Source organism: Paramisgurnus dabryanus, chromosome 19 (assembly GCF_030506205.2).
Source record: "Paramisgurnus dabryanus chromosome 19, PD_genome_1.1, whole genome shotgun sequence".
In the NCBI taxonomy this organism is placed as follows: Eukaryota; Metazoa; Chordata; class Actinopteri; order Cypriniformes; family Cobitidae; genus Paramisgurnus; species Paramisgurnus dabryanus.
In genome coordinates this window covers 3,664,874-3,680,600 of record NC_133355.1, presented here as the reverse complement: position 1 = coordinate 3,680,600, position 15,727 = coordinate 3,664,874, and the positions used below count along the sequence as shown (strand labels likewise).

The window sequence follows — 15,727 nt, the reverse complement described above, 5'->3', positions numbered from 1 at the left end:
TTAATATCTCTATTACTGTAACCACAAGTTTAGTTGAATGTCTGTATGCAGCACTTGTATTTTGTAAAGAGTCAGCAATTCATCTTTGCCAATTGCATCGTCTCTGGTGTCCTGCTCTTTATCATACTCTTCATCTGCCTCTCAGATTTTCCAATCCAAACAATTGGTAAAAAATTGTTGTGTTATTTATGGGTTAGGTTTGAAATACAGTTCGGCAAAAAATATAAAATACAGTTATCTGGCCAAATATATGTTTTAAATGTATGCTAAATACATTTTGTAAAAAAGTAAAGCTTCATTAAATATATTTTTTGAATTTGTCAATATATTTAGATTTAACCTTCAAATATTAACATTTCAAAATGTATTTCAGTGGCAATAAATACATTTCCAATTTTACAACCCATACAGCAAAAAATATATTTTTGTCTGTCCAAAATATAAAAGTTTTTACAAAATGTGTAAAGTATAAAATGTATAAGTATATTTTTGCAGTTCTTTTCAAACCTGTTCCAAACATTCCAATGTGATGTGAATATAAATGCTTTAAAATATATTCGCTTTTAAAAAATATTTTGAAAATATACTTAAAATGGCCAATTTTTTAAATATTCAAAATTATATTTGATAATATATATGTTTTTTCTGTATGGGTGTGCCTGCTAAAAACTGGTTTGCTGATCATTCTGGATTTTGGACTGGGTTTAGAGGTTTAAACCAGTTTAAATTAACGAAGAATGTTGGTTTCAAGCTTTTAAGTGACCCCAAAATAACCATATACTAATACTACTACTTCTAATAATAGTGATTATATTATTTACAGTGTCATTGTGAATGAAAGAGTGTGTTTGATCTAAACCTTTATTAACATGAATAGCAGAAGTGTTGAGTTTAAGCTCTGATTCAGACACATCATCAGTTAAAATACACACACGAGTGTGATCAAGTGTCTCGTGTCTTTCTCTTATAATTTTGCTGATTTGATTATTTGACTTCTGTTTGCTGTTTGTTTTGTTTCCTCATTTAAACACGAATGAACTCTCACACAGTCGACTGTCAAATCAAAGCATAGCTGCTTATACATTCAGTAAATGAGTAAATCTGACAACGTCTCTCCTTCGTCTTCATTCTCTGGAGTTACATCTGCAACTCGTCCTTCATCCATACATCCGTCCATAACAGATCTGAACCTGAACTCTTAATGCTGAACACATTAGTTTTCATGACGGATGTCAGAACATCAAATGTGTTGATGATCCTGAACTACCTGCTATTCCTCTTTCATTCACTGAGGATACAAACACAACTATTAACAGTCAATCCAATAAAAAGCATGAGAACTGAAGTCATGTAATATCAGAATTGATTTTAAATATATATACATTTAATTAACTTCAAAAAACGGATTAACTTAGTGAATAAATCTTCTGTACCAATGCGCTATTAACAAAGAAATACAAACTCTGTCCATAACCTAAAGAAAACATCAGAAAGCATCATAATACAGACACTCCCAATATAAAGTTTGACTTTCAAAAGACAGACAGTAACTTAATCCTGAGCTCTAACATGCTTTGTTCTTCAGACAGGTTTGATGACTTCTGGTGTGCATTTATCAAAAAATAATTCATACCCAGTCAAACATTTCTCAACCAATCATAATAAAGCATTCAACAGATCCATAGTTAATTCCTTACTTCATTCATATTCAATGTCTGTGATATGTTAGCACATTATTCACTATAGGAAATACACAAACACACAAACAACATTTATGCTGTAACACACAGGCCGGTGTGAGTAAAACTATACACAATCAATTCACCAATCTGATCATAACGCTTGACTTGCTGTCATTATTTATAAATATACAGAATAAATCTGACACAGACAAAAGATGTGTTTGTACTGAGAGGTTAAAATACCACAGACGCAGAAGTGATTAAACGTCTATTGGCCTTGGCCCTTTACAAATAAACTAAATATAACTTGTAATGCAGGTAGAGGTGAGTAAAAGTCTTCGCTATGTTCTGGAGCAGAGTCGATGTCTGCAGTTGTTCTCATGCATCAGTTCAGACGTGAGGTCGCGTCACATGTAGGCAATACAGTCATATCATAAAAACAGATTTAACCCGTCACCATTTCTCATGAGTCTCTGCTGCAGGTCCAGGGGTGGCAGACAGACGGCGCCAGCGAGTTCGGAGAACAGATCTGACTTCAGTTCTCTCAGGATTTATTAAAAGCCGCCAGCACGGCCCAGATCATCTCCTCTGCAGGGGTCGTGACCTTGGCGCTCTCCTGGTCAGGATCAGCTTCTATCAAAGCTCTGGAACGTGACGAGGCGATGTCGTATCGGTCGTCGGGAAGAGGCGTCAGAGCGTTCTCCAGCACGTCCGCCGAGTGAGCCAACAGGATCAGCGCCAGCGTACGGTGACTCATGCGGCGAGAATCGTTGGTCCAGCGATCCAGCAGGCTCTCCTGGAGTCGCTCGATCAGCCGGTTCTTCTCGCTGCTGTCTGTTACGGGGTGTGTGGTCATATCAAACAGCAGGAAGTTCTGCTTCTCTGAGGTCAGCACTCCTTTCTCCACCAGGTTCTTTGCTAAACGCTCGCGAACGTTACGAATCTGAAAGTGCATCTTTAGAGGGTTCCAAGTCTCACCTGAACACAACAGACAAATTTAAATATTTGCATTATGTCATAATAAGTTAAAGTGTGTGTTTAATGAGTTAGGAGGATGCCATCTAGAAGTCTGCAGTACCTGTGAGAAGTTCAATCCAGTTGGCAACGTTCTCAGCTGGCTCCGTCTCTTTGATGTGTTTCAAAGCTTCATCTAGCAGAACGTCACCAGTGGGAGCAGATGACTTCACCAAGACCTGCAGCAGAAGAGGACAGCAGCGGAGGGGGCGTGGCCAAAAGGACCAGCAGCAGATGGGCGTGGCCAAGAGAATCGGCAGAAGTATGGAGAAAAGCAACATATTAGGCATCAGGAAAGATGTATGAACTTAAGTGGATCTACAGAGTCAACACGCACTTCTAATGAAATGATGAAATCACTTAGGGGCTATCATTGAATATTTTGCAGACATTGTTTGATTCTGGTCTTTATTTACTCATTCATTACCACTAATACATTTAGTTTTTTACCAAGAAAAAGTTTAAATGACCACACTACACTTTTTTTGTTCTGTACCGGAGCACATTTACGTCATTATGATGGGACTGTTTTGAAGTAACCCAGCAAATAAGATAATATAATTCTGTGGCTTAGTTATTAGTTGTGTTATGGTTACTAAATCACTCTGTGTGCGTGGCTCATAGAAAATGTAAATCAGGTTGAATGTAAATGACTTTTGTAGATGATGCAGTGGCTAAAACTCTCAGTTACACATAATAGCAAGTTAGACAGGTTCCTCACGGAGTTATTTAGAAATGATGAAGACACTTCCAGGACACACCTGGTCTTCATCTGTTTATTGTGCCAGATAAGTGTAGTTAAAAATGTCCATGTGTGTCAGAGAGAGCGTGTGTTGTCATACCCTACGGTCCAGCAGTTTTTTCTTGCGTGCGCTTGGAGGTTCCAGATGAATGCGTCCACGCAGGGTCAGCTCCACCATAATGCAACCCCGCAAACCTGATGAGATGCTGTCATTCCAGAACGATGTGTAGCCCTTAAAGTCAAACATAATGGGACTTTAGACATACAGCAACTTTTGTTTTTATTCTTAGTACAAAGACTGTTTGAATCAATGTGATGAAGATTCGTGATATTACAGCTATATAGGAAATATAGTTTGATCATTTTCGTCAGTAAATCTACAGGACCACATGCCGGTCCCAACACAACAGGCTTGTGTTATAAAGATAACATGTGAAGTTTCTCACGCTTTTGTTCTTATAAACATGAATATGAAGACCTCAGTCAACATTCACTTTCGTTACAAAGAGGAATCCTCTCTGGATTCAGGGAAGGAAGTCATAGGAGTGTAGAGAAACATCTGGATGAGTACATGACAACAGTATATAAATGTTTTGTGTTATTTAGTCATTTGTCACATGAACTATATGCTGACACTTCAGAAAGTGAATCTCATGTTTATAAAACATTTATACAGTACTGTATGTGTATCTGAGTATATTTCACACAAGATAATGAATGCAATATTAACTAACATTAACAACAATGAATACATGCTGAAAAACAATATTATTCATTGTTTGCTTATGTTAGATAATGCATTTAATTATGCTTACTAATACAACCTTATTGTAAAGTGTGATACTGATATGTAAGGAATAATTTATGATGGGCCGTTGAATTATTCAGAAATAATACACACCCAAAGTGATAATGCGGCACGATGCACCTTGGAAAAATAATCAACATCCGAGCAACATTTCTTAACCAATCAGAATAAAGCATTCAACTTTTTCAACATTTATTATAACATACAACCAGTGTTGGGTAAGTTACTCAAAAAAAGTACATAATTACTAGTTCCTAATGTAAACATTATTCTCTTCAAAAAGTATTTTATTACTAATTACTTTATAAATCCTACTTAGTAAATTATACAAAGATCGGCTTGAAATGGATCCAATAAATCATAAAAGTACATCAATTATTCTGGTCACACTTTTTAAGGTCGAATTCTCACTATTACTCACTAACTAAATTTGCCTTAATATAGACCTAATTATTGCTTATTAATACTTAGTTAAGTAGTGGTTAAATTAAAGTATGGGTAGGATTAAGGATGTAGAATAAGGTTTTGCAGAATCAGGCCTTAATATGTGCTTTTTAAGTATTAATAAACATCCAATATATCTCTGTAATATCAATGCTTATAACCAACTAGTTAATAGTGAGAATTGTAAACTACACCAGACTGTTACCACACTGCAAAAAATGATGTGTTAATTTTTAACACATTGTGTGTGTCATGCCATTTAAGGCGTTATTTCATGTTAAAATAAATGAAATGGACAACACAAGTTGTGTTAAAAACAGTGAAGGGAGTAATGGTTACAAAGTAATTCCGTAACTGTAATTCCACTACTTTAGGCGGTAATAAACATGTAACAAAGTATTTTTTTTAAATCAAGTAACGCAGTTACAATTAGTGAAATTTAAATGAGTTGGTTACTCATGTTACTCTATTTTGTGATATATACTATATAAACACACCTTGTGTGTTATTTTTCATTTCGCCGCTCACCACAGTCCTACGATGTTAAATCAGAAATGTCTTGTCTGCAAGTGTTCATTTATCACAAAATAGAGTAAATCGAGTAACCAACTCATTTAAATTTCACTAATTGTAACTGTGTTACTTGATTTAAAAAAAAAAAAAATACTTTGTTACATGTTTATTACCGTCTAAAGTAGTGGAATTACAGTTACGGAATTACTTTGTAACCATTACTCCCGTCACTGTTTTTAACACAACTTGTGTTGTCCCTTTCATTTATTTTAACATGAAATAACGCCTTAAATGGCATGACACACACAATGTGTTAAAAATGAACACATCATTTTTTGCAGTGCAGTATTCTTATTAACTCACCAAAGTATTACCCATAACTGCATACAACCAAACCTTCATCTGATCACAGATATTTCATAATCGCATATAGTTTCTATTCATAGATTTTTATTATTATTACTAAAGATCTCTTACTTTCATTTTGCTCACTCTTGTGCACACAAAGGATTATAAAGTACACACAGAGATTAAACAAACACTCAGATAGACTGTACACACCCTGACGTCTGTAATGATGACACTTCTAAAGACACTTTTATATTTACGCTAAAAATACTAAGGAAGTTTACTCTGACATTTTACACAAGAATAGTTTGACGCATTACTGTAGACACACCTTCTTCACAATCTGATCATCCAGACCAATCCTAATCCTAAATCAATATATGTATAGTTAACTTTAAATTTGTGCTTTACTGTGAACCTCTCTGTCTGTTTTATACGTTATCATTTCTTCACAGAGCAGCTCGCCTTCTTTCACTAAGAATGACAAATATTTCCTGTTTCACCGGTTTAACAAGATTTTTGGCAGAAGTTGATTCTTTTATGTGACCTCTACTAGTTAACCTGCTTTAGACCAGTAGTACAACACCAGTGTGTGTGTGCGTGCGTGATTCAGGTTGTCTTTGTAGGAATTAAACGTTTTATGATCCCCATTGACTTCATAAAAGCAATAAATACTTTCATAATTACACTCTATGGATAGAAACCGGTTTCGGTAAGGTTAGGTGAATTATTGAAATGTTTGAACCTCTTTATCCTTCAGTCCCAGCAGCAGGATCTCCTCCATCAGTGTAAGTCTCAGTGATTTAGAGTCGATATCATCATCATCCTCTTCATCAGAGTCTCTCCTGAGCTCCTCATGCTCCGCGTGACCCCGGGTCTCCGCTGGAGCTTCCGCGCGGCGGTTCCGCTTCGTTAATGTGGTCATACCGTCCTGCTAACAGCCAACCTCCACCAAACCAACACACATCACACATTAACACAGGTTTCTGTATTCACCTTAAAACAAAAACATGAACTTTGATCGACAGAGTCCCTCCTCAAGCCTGTGTATGTGCTTATAATAGGAATGAAAATAAAGACGTAATCGAGAATATTCTGAAGAGATTATTAGCCTACTGTACTGAATCATATTTCATTTCTTGTTTTTCCTTAAACAAACAGAAGTAACGTTTCTATTAATAGTATTTATTTATATAAAAAACACAAACTGGCTTTAAAAACAGTAAACTTACCATGTGCTGTTTTTTTAATAAAGTGTACGTGTAATTCTTGTGTTCACTTCCCCGTGCGTTTACCTGTTCACCTGACAAGCGCTGCGTTTCACCCGAAGCCACGCCTCTAAACGAATCAGCCAATCAGAATATGGATCTATTGTTTCTACGCCTCTAGTCCAATCAGAATTTATACTGTAAACACAGCCACAGGTAACGCGAAACCTGACGCACGCATGCATCTGAACGTGCAAACCTGTGCGACCCGGATCCAGGACTCAGGATTTAACTCACACATTGGAATAAGTCTTTTAGCTTTGACTTTTATAGCCTGTGTGATTTTATGTTGTCACATCTGATAATTATTTTATGTTCTGTCTGCATTCAAACGAATTATTCAAATAAACTTTTAATTCTAAAAGTAATGTATAAACTAAAATGAATAATAAAGGAATATGTTATAAGATTATCCACAGATTTGAACCTATCCTAAACACTTTTTACAGACATTTATAAAAGACATTGATAAATCCTGCTCGTTTCTGGGACTGTCCTTTAAATTAAATCTTTCTGGAGTGATGTTGAATTATTAATTGTCTAAAATATTCTTCTAAATTTTTCTTTAACTTATAGGAACATACTTTTTGGATTTTATGTTAATAAAAATAATTTAATTAATGTAAGCTTTTGTATAAATCTTCTTTTATTCGTCGGGAAGTTTCATATCCATAAATGTAAAAAGTAAACCGCACTTTAATGTCTTCAAACTAGAATTGAATTTATACTTGGATACAAATTCAATGTCTGTTACAACTATTAAAATGTATGAAATATTTAATAGTCTATTTTAATATGCTTGTAAACGTATTGTATGCCATCCCTTCTTTAATTTCCTCCCTTTCATTTCTTTTTTTTCTTATGATCTTAATGTAATCTTCGTTTAAATTCAATGTGCTTTTATATGATGGTCTCGTATGTATGATACATTATGATATCTTATCTTAAGACAGTTTATTTGTTGTTGTATCTTATATTTTTTATCATTGCAATAAAAAACTAGATAGTAAAGTTTGAAGACAAACTTTATGTTGGCTTGAGAAAGCGTAGCCTGAACGTTTAAAATGGTTTGACATAAGTTTAGTTTAGTAGGCTATCTGGCTGTTAGTATGTTTAAGTATGAAGGTAGCATGATTAGCATGAAGCTAGCATGATGCTAGCATGATTAGCATGAAGCTAGCTTGATGCTAGCATGATTAGCATGAAGCTAGCATGATTAGCATGAAGCTAGCATGATGCTAGCATGATTAGCATGAAGCTAGCATGATGCTAGCATGATTAGCATGAAGCTAGCATGATGCTAGCATGATTAGCATGAAGCTAGCTTGATGCTAGCATGATTAGCATGAAGCTAGCATGATGTTAGCATGATTAGCATGAAGCTAGCATGATGCTAGCATGATTAGCATGAAGCTAGCATGATGTTAGCATGATTAGCATGAAGCTAGCATGATGCTAGCATGAGTAGCATGAAGCTAGCATGATGCTAGCATGATTAGCATGAAGCTAGCATGATGCTAGCATGATTATCATGATGCTAGCATGATTAGCATGAAGCTAGCATGATGCTAGCATGATTAGCATGAAGCTAGCATGATGCTAGCATGATTAGCATGAAGCTAGCATGATGCTAGCATGATTAGCATGAAGCTAGCATGATGCTAGCATGATTAGCATGAAGCTAGCATGAAGCTAGCATGATTAGCATGATGCTAGCATGATGTTAGCATGAAGCTAGCATGATTAGCAGGAAGCTAGCATGAAGCTAACATTTATTGCGTTGCTAGGGTACTAAGTTTGGTTGCTAGGGAGAAAATTGGCATCCCATAATGATCACCCTTCAAGCCACAAGTAAAACGGTCCAACCCCCGTGTCTCTACAATGTTCTGATGCGGAGATATAAGGCTTTGTTTATTCCGTTGCTAGGGTACTAAGTTTGGTTGCTAGGGAGAAAATTGGCATCCCATAATGATCACACTTCAAGCCACAAGTAAAACGGTCCAACCCCCGTGTCTCTATGATGTTCTGAAGCGAAGATATAAGGCTTTGTTTATTCCGTTGCTAGGGTACTAAGTTTGGTTGCTAGGGAGAAAATTGGCATCCCATAATGATTACACTTCAAGCCACAAGTAAAACGGTCCAACCCCTGTGTCTCTACGATGTTCAGATCCAGAGATATAAGGCTTTGTTTATTATGTTGCTAGGGTCTTCATATTTTGTTGCTAGGGGCGTGGCTTAATACCTCAATAAGAATCCTAAGAGACTGATTGGATGCCTGAGTAAAATGAGCCCACCCCTATGTCTCTATGACACTCTGGTGCAAAGATATCCATCTGGGCTTTTTATAATGGTAGTCTATGGGAGATGTTGCTAGGGTACCCAAAATGGTTGCTAGGGGCGTGGCTTAATAGCTCTGGGGTGATCCTAAGAGACTGATTGGATGCTTGAGTAAAATGAGCCCACCCCCATGTCTCTAAGACACTCTAAAGTGAAGATATTCCATTTGGGACGCTTTTATTCCCTTTTATGGGCATGTTTCCTGCCCCATTATAAGTCAATGGGAAATTTTGGGGGCCTCTTACACCCCAGGGGTACAGCTTACACCCCATTGTGATGTATGTTCTTACACAGCCTGTCAGCCTCCTTAAATGTGGTAAGCCACAAGTTTCTACAAGTTTCTCACTCGCAGCTTTGACCCGTCAAAGTTTGTCTCAATGTTAAGTCAATGGAAATTTTGGGGTGTTTCAGCGCCCCGTTTAGGAATTCGGAAGGTCCGATCAGTTAGAAAAGATATAGCACACCTCGTCAGATCAGACCGAAAGTCTGTCCAAAGTTTGATGACTGTAGCTTGAAAGCTCTAGGACGAGTTAGAGTTAGAAATTTTAGTCTCAGAAGAAAAAGAATAATAATAATAATAATAATAATAATAATAATAATAATAATAAGTTTAAGTGCAACAACAGTATGTTGGCTTTCTCAAGCCAACATAATTATACAAAATAAAGGTTGTTTTAACAGCGCTCTCATGCGGCGGCCGGTGCAAAGCGTATTTGATTTTAAATTTCAAAAAGCGACTTATAAATTTTTTTTAATACATTTTTTTTTTTTAATAAAACAAATATTTGACCGACACACATGAATGAATTATTAAATACTTTAATTCTTGTGTGAAACGTTTTCAGCGATGTATCAATGTGCGGCGCGCTCTCATTGGCCACCTCAGCTTTGTGGAACACGCCCATGTGGATGACGTCAGATGTGTCGTTCGCCATTTTAGTGTCAGAAAGATTGAGCAGATTTTGCGACGACTGCTTGAGTCATTAACCATTTGATTGTCAGAGTTTGTGTTACGGGATGATGAATGAGGACACAGACGGTCCTCTGAGATCTGAAGAGAAGCAGGTACACTTAACACACATGCCACATATTCAGCATTTGAAAGAAAGAAGAGGAGAAACCCCTTACTTTAGGGGTGTCTTTCAAAGCTCCGCCTTCTGTCAGATGATTACTCGCTGTGATTGGTGGTGCAGTTACTAAGATTTATCCCTAAAGGGACCCTAAAATTAAAATTCTGTCATCATTGTCTCATCCTTATTTTGTTGTAAACCCGTATGAATGTCTTTTTTTTCTGATGAACACAAAAGAAGATATTTTGACAAATGATGGTAAGCACACAACTGATGGTAACCATTGACTTCCATAGTAGGAAAACAAATCTGGTGGAATTCAATGGGTACCATCATCTGTTTACTTGCTTACCATCATTTATCAAAATCTTTGTCATTGTTTATCACAGTATTACCATCATATTTGTTTTTCCTATTATGGAAGTCAATGGTTACCATTAGCTGTGTGTTTACCATCATTAATCAAAATATTTTCTTCATCTTTTATCACAATACTTCCATAATATTTGTTTTCCTACTATGGAAGTCAATAGTTATCATCAACTGTGTGCTTACCATCATTTATCAAAATGTCTGCTTTTGTGTTCAGAAAAAGTTTAAAGCAAGTTTAAAACAACATGCAGATGAGAAAATGATGACAGAGTTTTCAATTTTGGATGGACTGAATTTCTTCAGTAATTTTTCTGTTGTAGAGTTCCTCACAGACATAAAACAGATCAAACTGCATCGCTGTATGTCAAACACTCTCACATCAGTTATTAAACATGTGAAGAATCACAAGTGATCCATCACGTTACATTTTCTATCATAATCAAAATCTGAAAGCTAGAGATGATTGGTGTATTTATTTTATATGACTTCCATATTAGTATGCCACAGTTCTGTGTGAGTATTCATGAAGTATACACACAGATGACATGACACTAATGCTGACTGTATTCAATGCTGTTATCCACCAGATGTCAGCAGTGTGTCAGTGTCTGCTGAGAAGAACAATAATAATATAGGCCTACAATCATACATGTGAATTTCCATGACAAATTACCTTTGAATAAAAGCTTATTTTATTAAATAATAATGTTAATATCATGTTGATTCTAAATGATTAGTATGTTTAATTATGTTGTTTCGAATAATAATTGTCAAATGTTTCTACCAACAAATGATTTCCAGTCACCCAATACACCCTCGTTCATTATTCCCTACATTAGTTCACTAATATAGTTTACTTAAAGGAGGTCCCCGTAAGCGCTGCAGTGTGCCTCTCTCATCAATGGACGAGTAACAACAAGCAGTTAGTGTACATCGATGCAGTTGAATGAGCGCACATAATTATGTCCACTATATCTTTGGACACCACTAAAAATTGATGTTCCCTCAAATAGGGCACTATTTAAGGCTATAGGGAGCTATTTCGGACACAACCATTGGATCTTTCAGAACAGCGCTGAGAAAAGTAACATGAATCAAATGACACTGTTGACATCACAATGAAATTGAAATAAAAAACTATTTGAAATTGCTCTTCTGTGAACTTAATTTTTTTATTAATGTGCCCACATAATCTTTAATCAGAAACACAAATCTCCTCCCCTCTTTGAAATGATCTTCCGGTCATTTGGTATGGTGGTCCGTGAAAAGATGGTCTGGGAAAAGATCACAGCGATTAGCAAAAAGCAACATGACCACTACTTCAGCTTTATGGCAACTTTAATACTGGAATAATGACAAAATATGAATTTTGACTTGACTAAAGTTTGTCTGTGAGTTTATACATAGAAATATTTTGAAGCGTAAAATTGGAAGGCAAAACTTTTAAAGTTGTATGGATTGACAGACAGATAGATTGAAATAATAAAGCAACATGTACATGAGATATGTCTGTTTGACCCACATGATTCATGATCCAAGCAGGTTAAAAGTCAAGACTGCATTGCCTGTGAGTCAGAGGGTTAAAGTACAGGTGTGTTCGTGTTAACGTCAATGGTTTACATACTAGCTGTCACGTGATGTCCTTTCTTACAGACAGCTTCATTTGATTAGATTTGTTTGGATTAAACCTGCATTTTTAAATTTTGATTCATTGTTTTTACTCTTTTTTTGTTATTATTTATCTATGTTCTTGTTGTTTTTTTAAACCTTCTGACAAATTTCTTTCTGTAAAAATGACCTTTACTTTTAACTTTAGTTTCACAGTCTATGAATTAAATCAGTGTTTCTCAACCAGGCCCACAGGGGGGCATCAACAGATTTCCAAGGGAGACTTAAAATGACTCAAAATTATTCAAAAAAAAGACAAAAATAGATAGAGATAAAAATAAAGGCTGAGAACCACTTCCAAAATATAAACAAAAAAGCGAAAATGCCAGAACGACATTCCATAGAGGTTCTGGAAATAATGCCCATATATAGAATGGAAAAAATCACGTGACGTGATGTATAAATACAGTCATGCATCAAGCAACTTCCGCTTCACTCTCTCAGTCAGGAGTGTCGACATCAGGATTTGTAACGTAACCTTTTGCGTGAAAAGCTTTTATTTTAGTTCGAGTTCGTTTAATACATCGTTTTTATTCATTTATACATTTAACTTTTTAGTTTCATTTGAGAAAACATGAGTCTGAGTGCCACATTTAGACGTACTGCCGCGTTGAGTCTCCTCGCGCCAGGCGCGCACACGTCGCCTTTGAACGGATCCGCGCACAAAACCCGAACAGAGGACGAGCTGGACGGGTACGCGGAAGAGATTGACACCGGATTAAAACCGCTACGGCCCGGAACAAACGGTCTAAAAGGATTGAAGTTGGACGGGCGGTACGTGTCGGCGGATGATGGCTCTCTGCCATGCTCTCCGGACCCGCAGGAGTTCGGTTTTACCGAACTGGAACGGGACACTCGACAGCTTCTATTGGATTTCTTCAGGTCATACGGAGGGTGTTCGTCTGGCCGGAACTCTCACCCCGCGTTACCGACGCTCAGGCGCGTCGTGGAGGATATTCTTGCAAAACATCAGATCACGTACAAAGGTAAAGCACGCGCAAATGCGCGTTCACTAAACCACCAACAAAGATATGCGCGCTCCTGAAAGCGGCCACGACCGGTTTGACTTCATAGGTTTCGAAAGCGTCACGTGACGTCAAGAAATACAGAAATAATCGGTTTCATCGTTAAACAAACGCGTTCTGATGAATAGATTAATATGTCTGGTTAATATTTCGTTTTGTGTCTTGATCTGTGTAAATGTAGATGATGGTGAAGGTTGTTTTTGAGGTTTTATCTGCTGAGACCGCACAGCTCGTCACATAAATTCCCAGAAGTGCTCGAGTTCCGCTTATCAACCGCCACAGAGAGAGAGAGGGAGGGAGGGAGGGAGAGAGAGAGAGAGACCCGTATATAAACGAGTTGTTATGTTAATAACTTGGACTGATTAAAGGGTGATAGATGTACTGTACACTATACTGACAACCAGAAAGTTGTTAAAACTACATAAACTTTCCAGTGTTATGCATAACATTTATAAATGTACCATTTTTAAAGTACTTAAAACACATTTGCATGATTAATCATTTACATAAGACATCGTTAATGTGGTATTGTTTGAATAAGTGTGTGACACAACATAACGTCATGTTAAAAAGTGATTAATGATTTAAGTGTCTGTCAGACTTTGACTTTACATTGAGTGACACTGAGTGTCGTTAATTACAAATATAAGATTTAAGTTATAGAGACGTTTATTGTCCAACTAAAAAGATTTATCGGCCGATAATAAACGAAATCTATGTATATCGGTCTGTCAATCGTTGAAATGACGTCACGCTCTTATCTTGTATTTCTTTCGATTCATAACTAGTAAGCACCACAGAAGTTATTATCGTATGCTTCTAGTATCAACCAAACATGTCAAATAAAGATGCACACTACTTTTCTTTTACTGTTGTTTACGCCTGGCCTTCTTCTAATGTATGGACTTTTTTTGTAGGTATGGTTCAGCGGCTACAGTTGGACTCTCATCCTGATGACATGGACATCATCAACAGCATAGCCAAGCAGATGTTCAGTGACGGGAGCACAAACTGGGGTCGCATTACGAGTCTGGTGGCGTTCGGGGCTGTCATGTGCATCCGGCTCAAAGAACTGCAGAGGGAGAAATGCATAGACACAGTGGCAGAGCAAATCTCCTCCTTTCTGATCTCAGAACAGCATGACTGGATGTTGAGTAACAAGGGCTGGGTAAGTGTGAACCCAATTTAGAGACTGTGTGTGTGTGTGTGTGTGTGTGTGTGTGTGTGTGTGTGTGTGTGTGTGTGTTTGTGTGTGACTGAAAGGAAAATCTGTCTCACATACAGTAAATGAGAAGAGCTTATGTTTCCTTTCCTGCATAATTCAGTGCTGACACACACACACACACACACAAAGTGTTGTGTTTCACACAGAGGTTATGTTCTGTATACATCTAAAATAATCATTATTTTATTTGTTATTACAGCATGGATTTGTGGAGTTTTTCCGAGTTGAAGATATGGAGTCCACTGTTCGGAACGCTTTGATGGCTTTTGCTGGGTTTGCTGGACTCGGAGCAGGTCTTGTGCTCTTGATTCGGTGAGATCATATAGAGCGGAGTGGACTTTTGTTTGTTCTGTATCTCCAGCCGACCCTGAGACTCCAGCGGTGTCAAGGTGTGAGATTCACGAAAAGCACTTCTGCTGTGTCCTCATCGGACGTGGACTGGGCTCTAAGCCTGATGTGCGCTTTAAAGTCCTCTGACAGCGCTCATATCGGTCCAACAGATTGTGCTATCCGTCAGACGGAAAAATCAGAGTTGATTATTTTTGAAGAATTTATTTTTTTAAATAAAATTTGAGATCCTGATATTTTGTGTGTTTTGAATCATTTAATACACACCAAGGTTTTTTGTGGGGTTATTTGCAGCGTATATTTCTGAGTCTGCAGTGCATGAGGGGTAAAATGAATTTTGAAGCCGTTTAAATGTCCCTTCAATTGGAGAAGATCTGCAAATAAGCATCATCTGTTTCCAGGAGCGGTGTTATAACCTCTCATGAAACTCATTCTGGGAATTAAAATGTTTTTCCCTTAAATGATCAAGTTAGCACTGTTAAAAGTAGTTAGTATAACGTGATGTAAGTTAAGTAGCAAGATGTTGTGTTGTTTCTGTCACTGCACCACCAACAAATGAGCAAAACAAACCCACAGAAAGCAGGAGGTGTGATATTTATCGTCTCAGTAAAGTTGTGTGAGTTTGTGGTTTGTCATCTGGTTTGGTGTGCTGATGCTGCTCGACTTTTCAATGCAAGTCAGCAAAATGTAGAGCAACACACCAGCAGATGTGCAACAATAACAAACACACAATTTAAAAATACATTTAGCAAACTATTTCTTCTGAGAAGAGCTTTTGTTTCTTGGATGTCTCTACTAAACCGTCAGAGATCTGATGAACTCAAACATTTCTTATCAAATAAGTCCAACTCATCTGAACTTTA

At 37.0% G+C, this 15,727-nt stretch overlaps 2 protein-coding genes across 2 annotated transcripts; one reads left to right on the top strand and one right to left on the bottom strand.

Annotated features, from left to right (window-relative positions):
- Nucleotides 1-847: 847 nt before the first annotated feature.
- Nucleotides 848-6,911, bottom strand: golph3l (golgi phosphoprotein 3-like). The gene is made up of 5 exons (XM_065283750.1): nt 6,784-6,911; nt 6,297-6,497; nt 3,539-3,670; nt 2,761-2,875; nt 848-2,660 (listed from the first exon to the last, which is right to left on the bottom strand). The coding sequence occupies exons 2-5, from the start codon at nt 6,474-6,476 to the stop codon at nt 2,227-2,229; spliced, it is 861 nt and encodes a 286-aa protein (XP_065139822.1). The 5' UTR covers nt 6,477-6,497; nt 6,784-6,911; the 3' UTR covers nt 848-2,226.
- A 5,780-nt stretch (nt 6,912-12,691) lies between these two features.
- mcl1a (MCL1 apoptosis regulator, BCL2 family member a) lies at nt 12,692-15,098 on the top strand. Its single transcript, XM_065283898.2, has 3 exons — nt 12,692-13,252; nt 14,209-14,459; nt 14,716-15,098. The coding sequence occupies exons 1-3, from the start codon at nt 12,841-12,843 to the stop codon at nt 14,830-14,832; spliced, it is 780 nt and encodes a 259-aa protein (XP_065139970.1). The 5' UTR covers nt 12,692-12,840; the 3' UTR covers nt 14,833-15,098.
- The last annotated feature ends 629 nt before the right edge of the window (nt 15,099-15,727 follow it).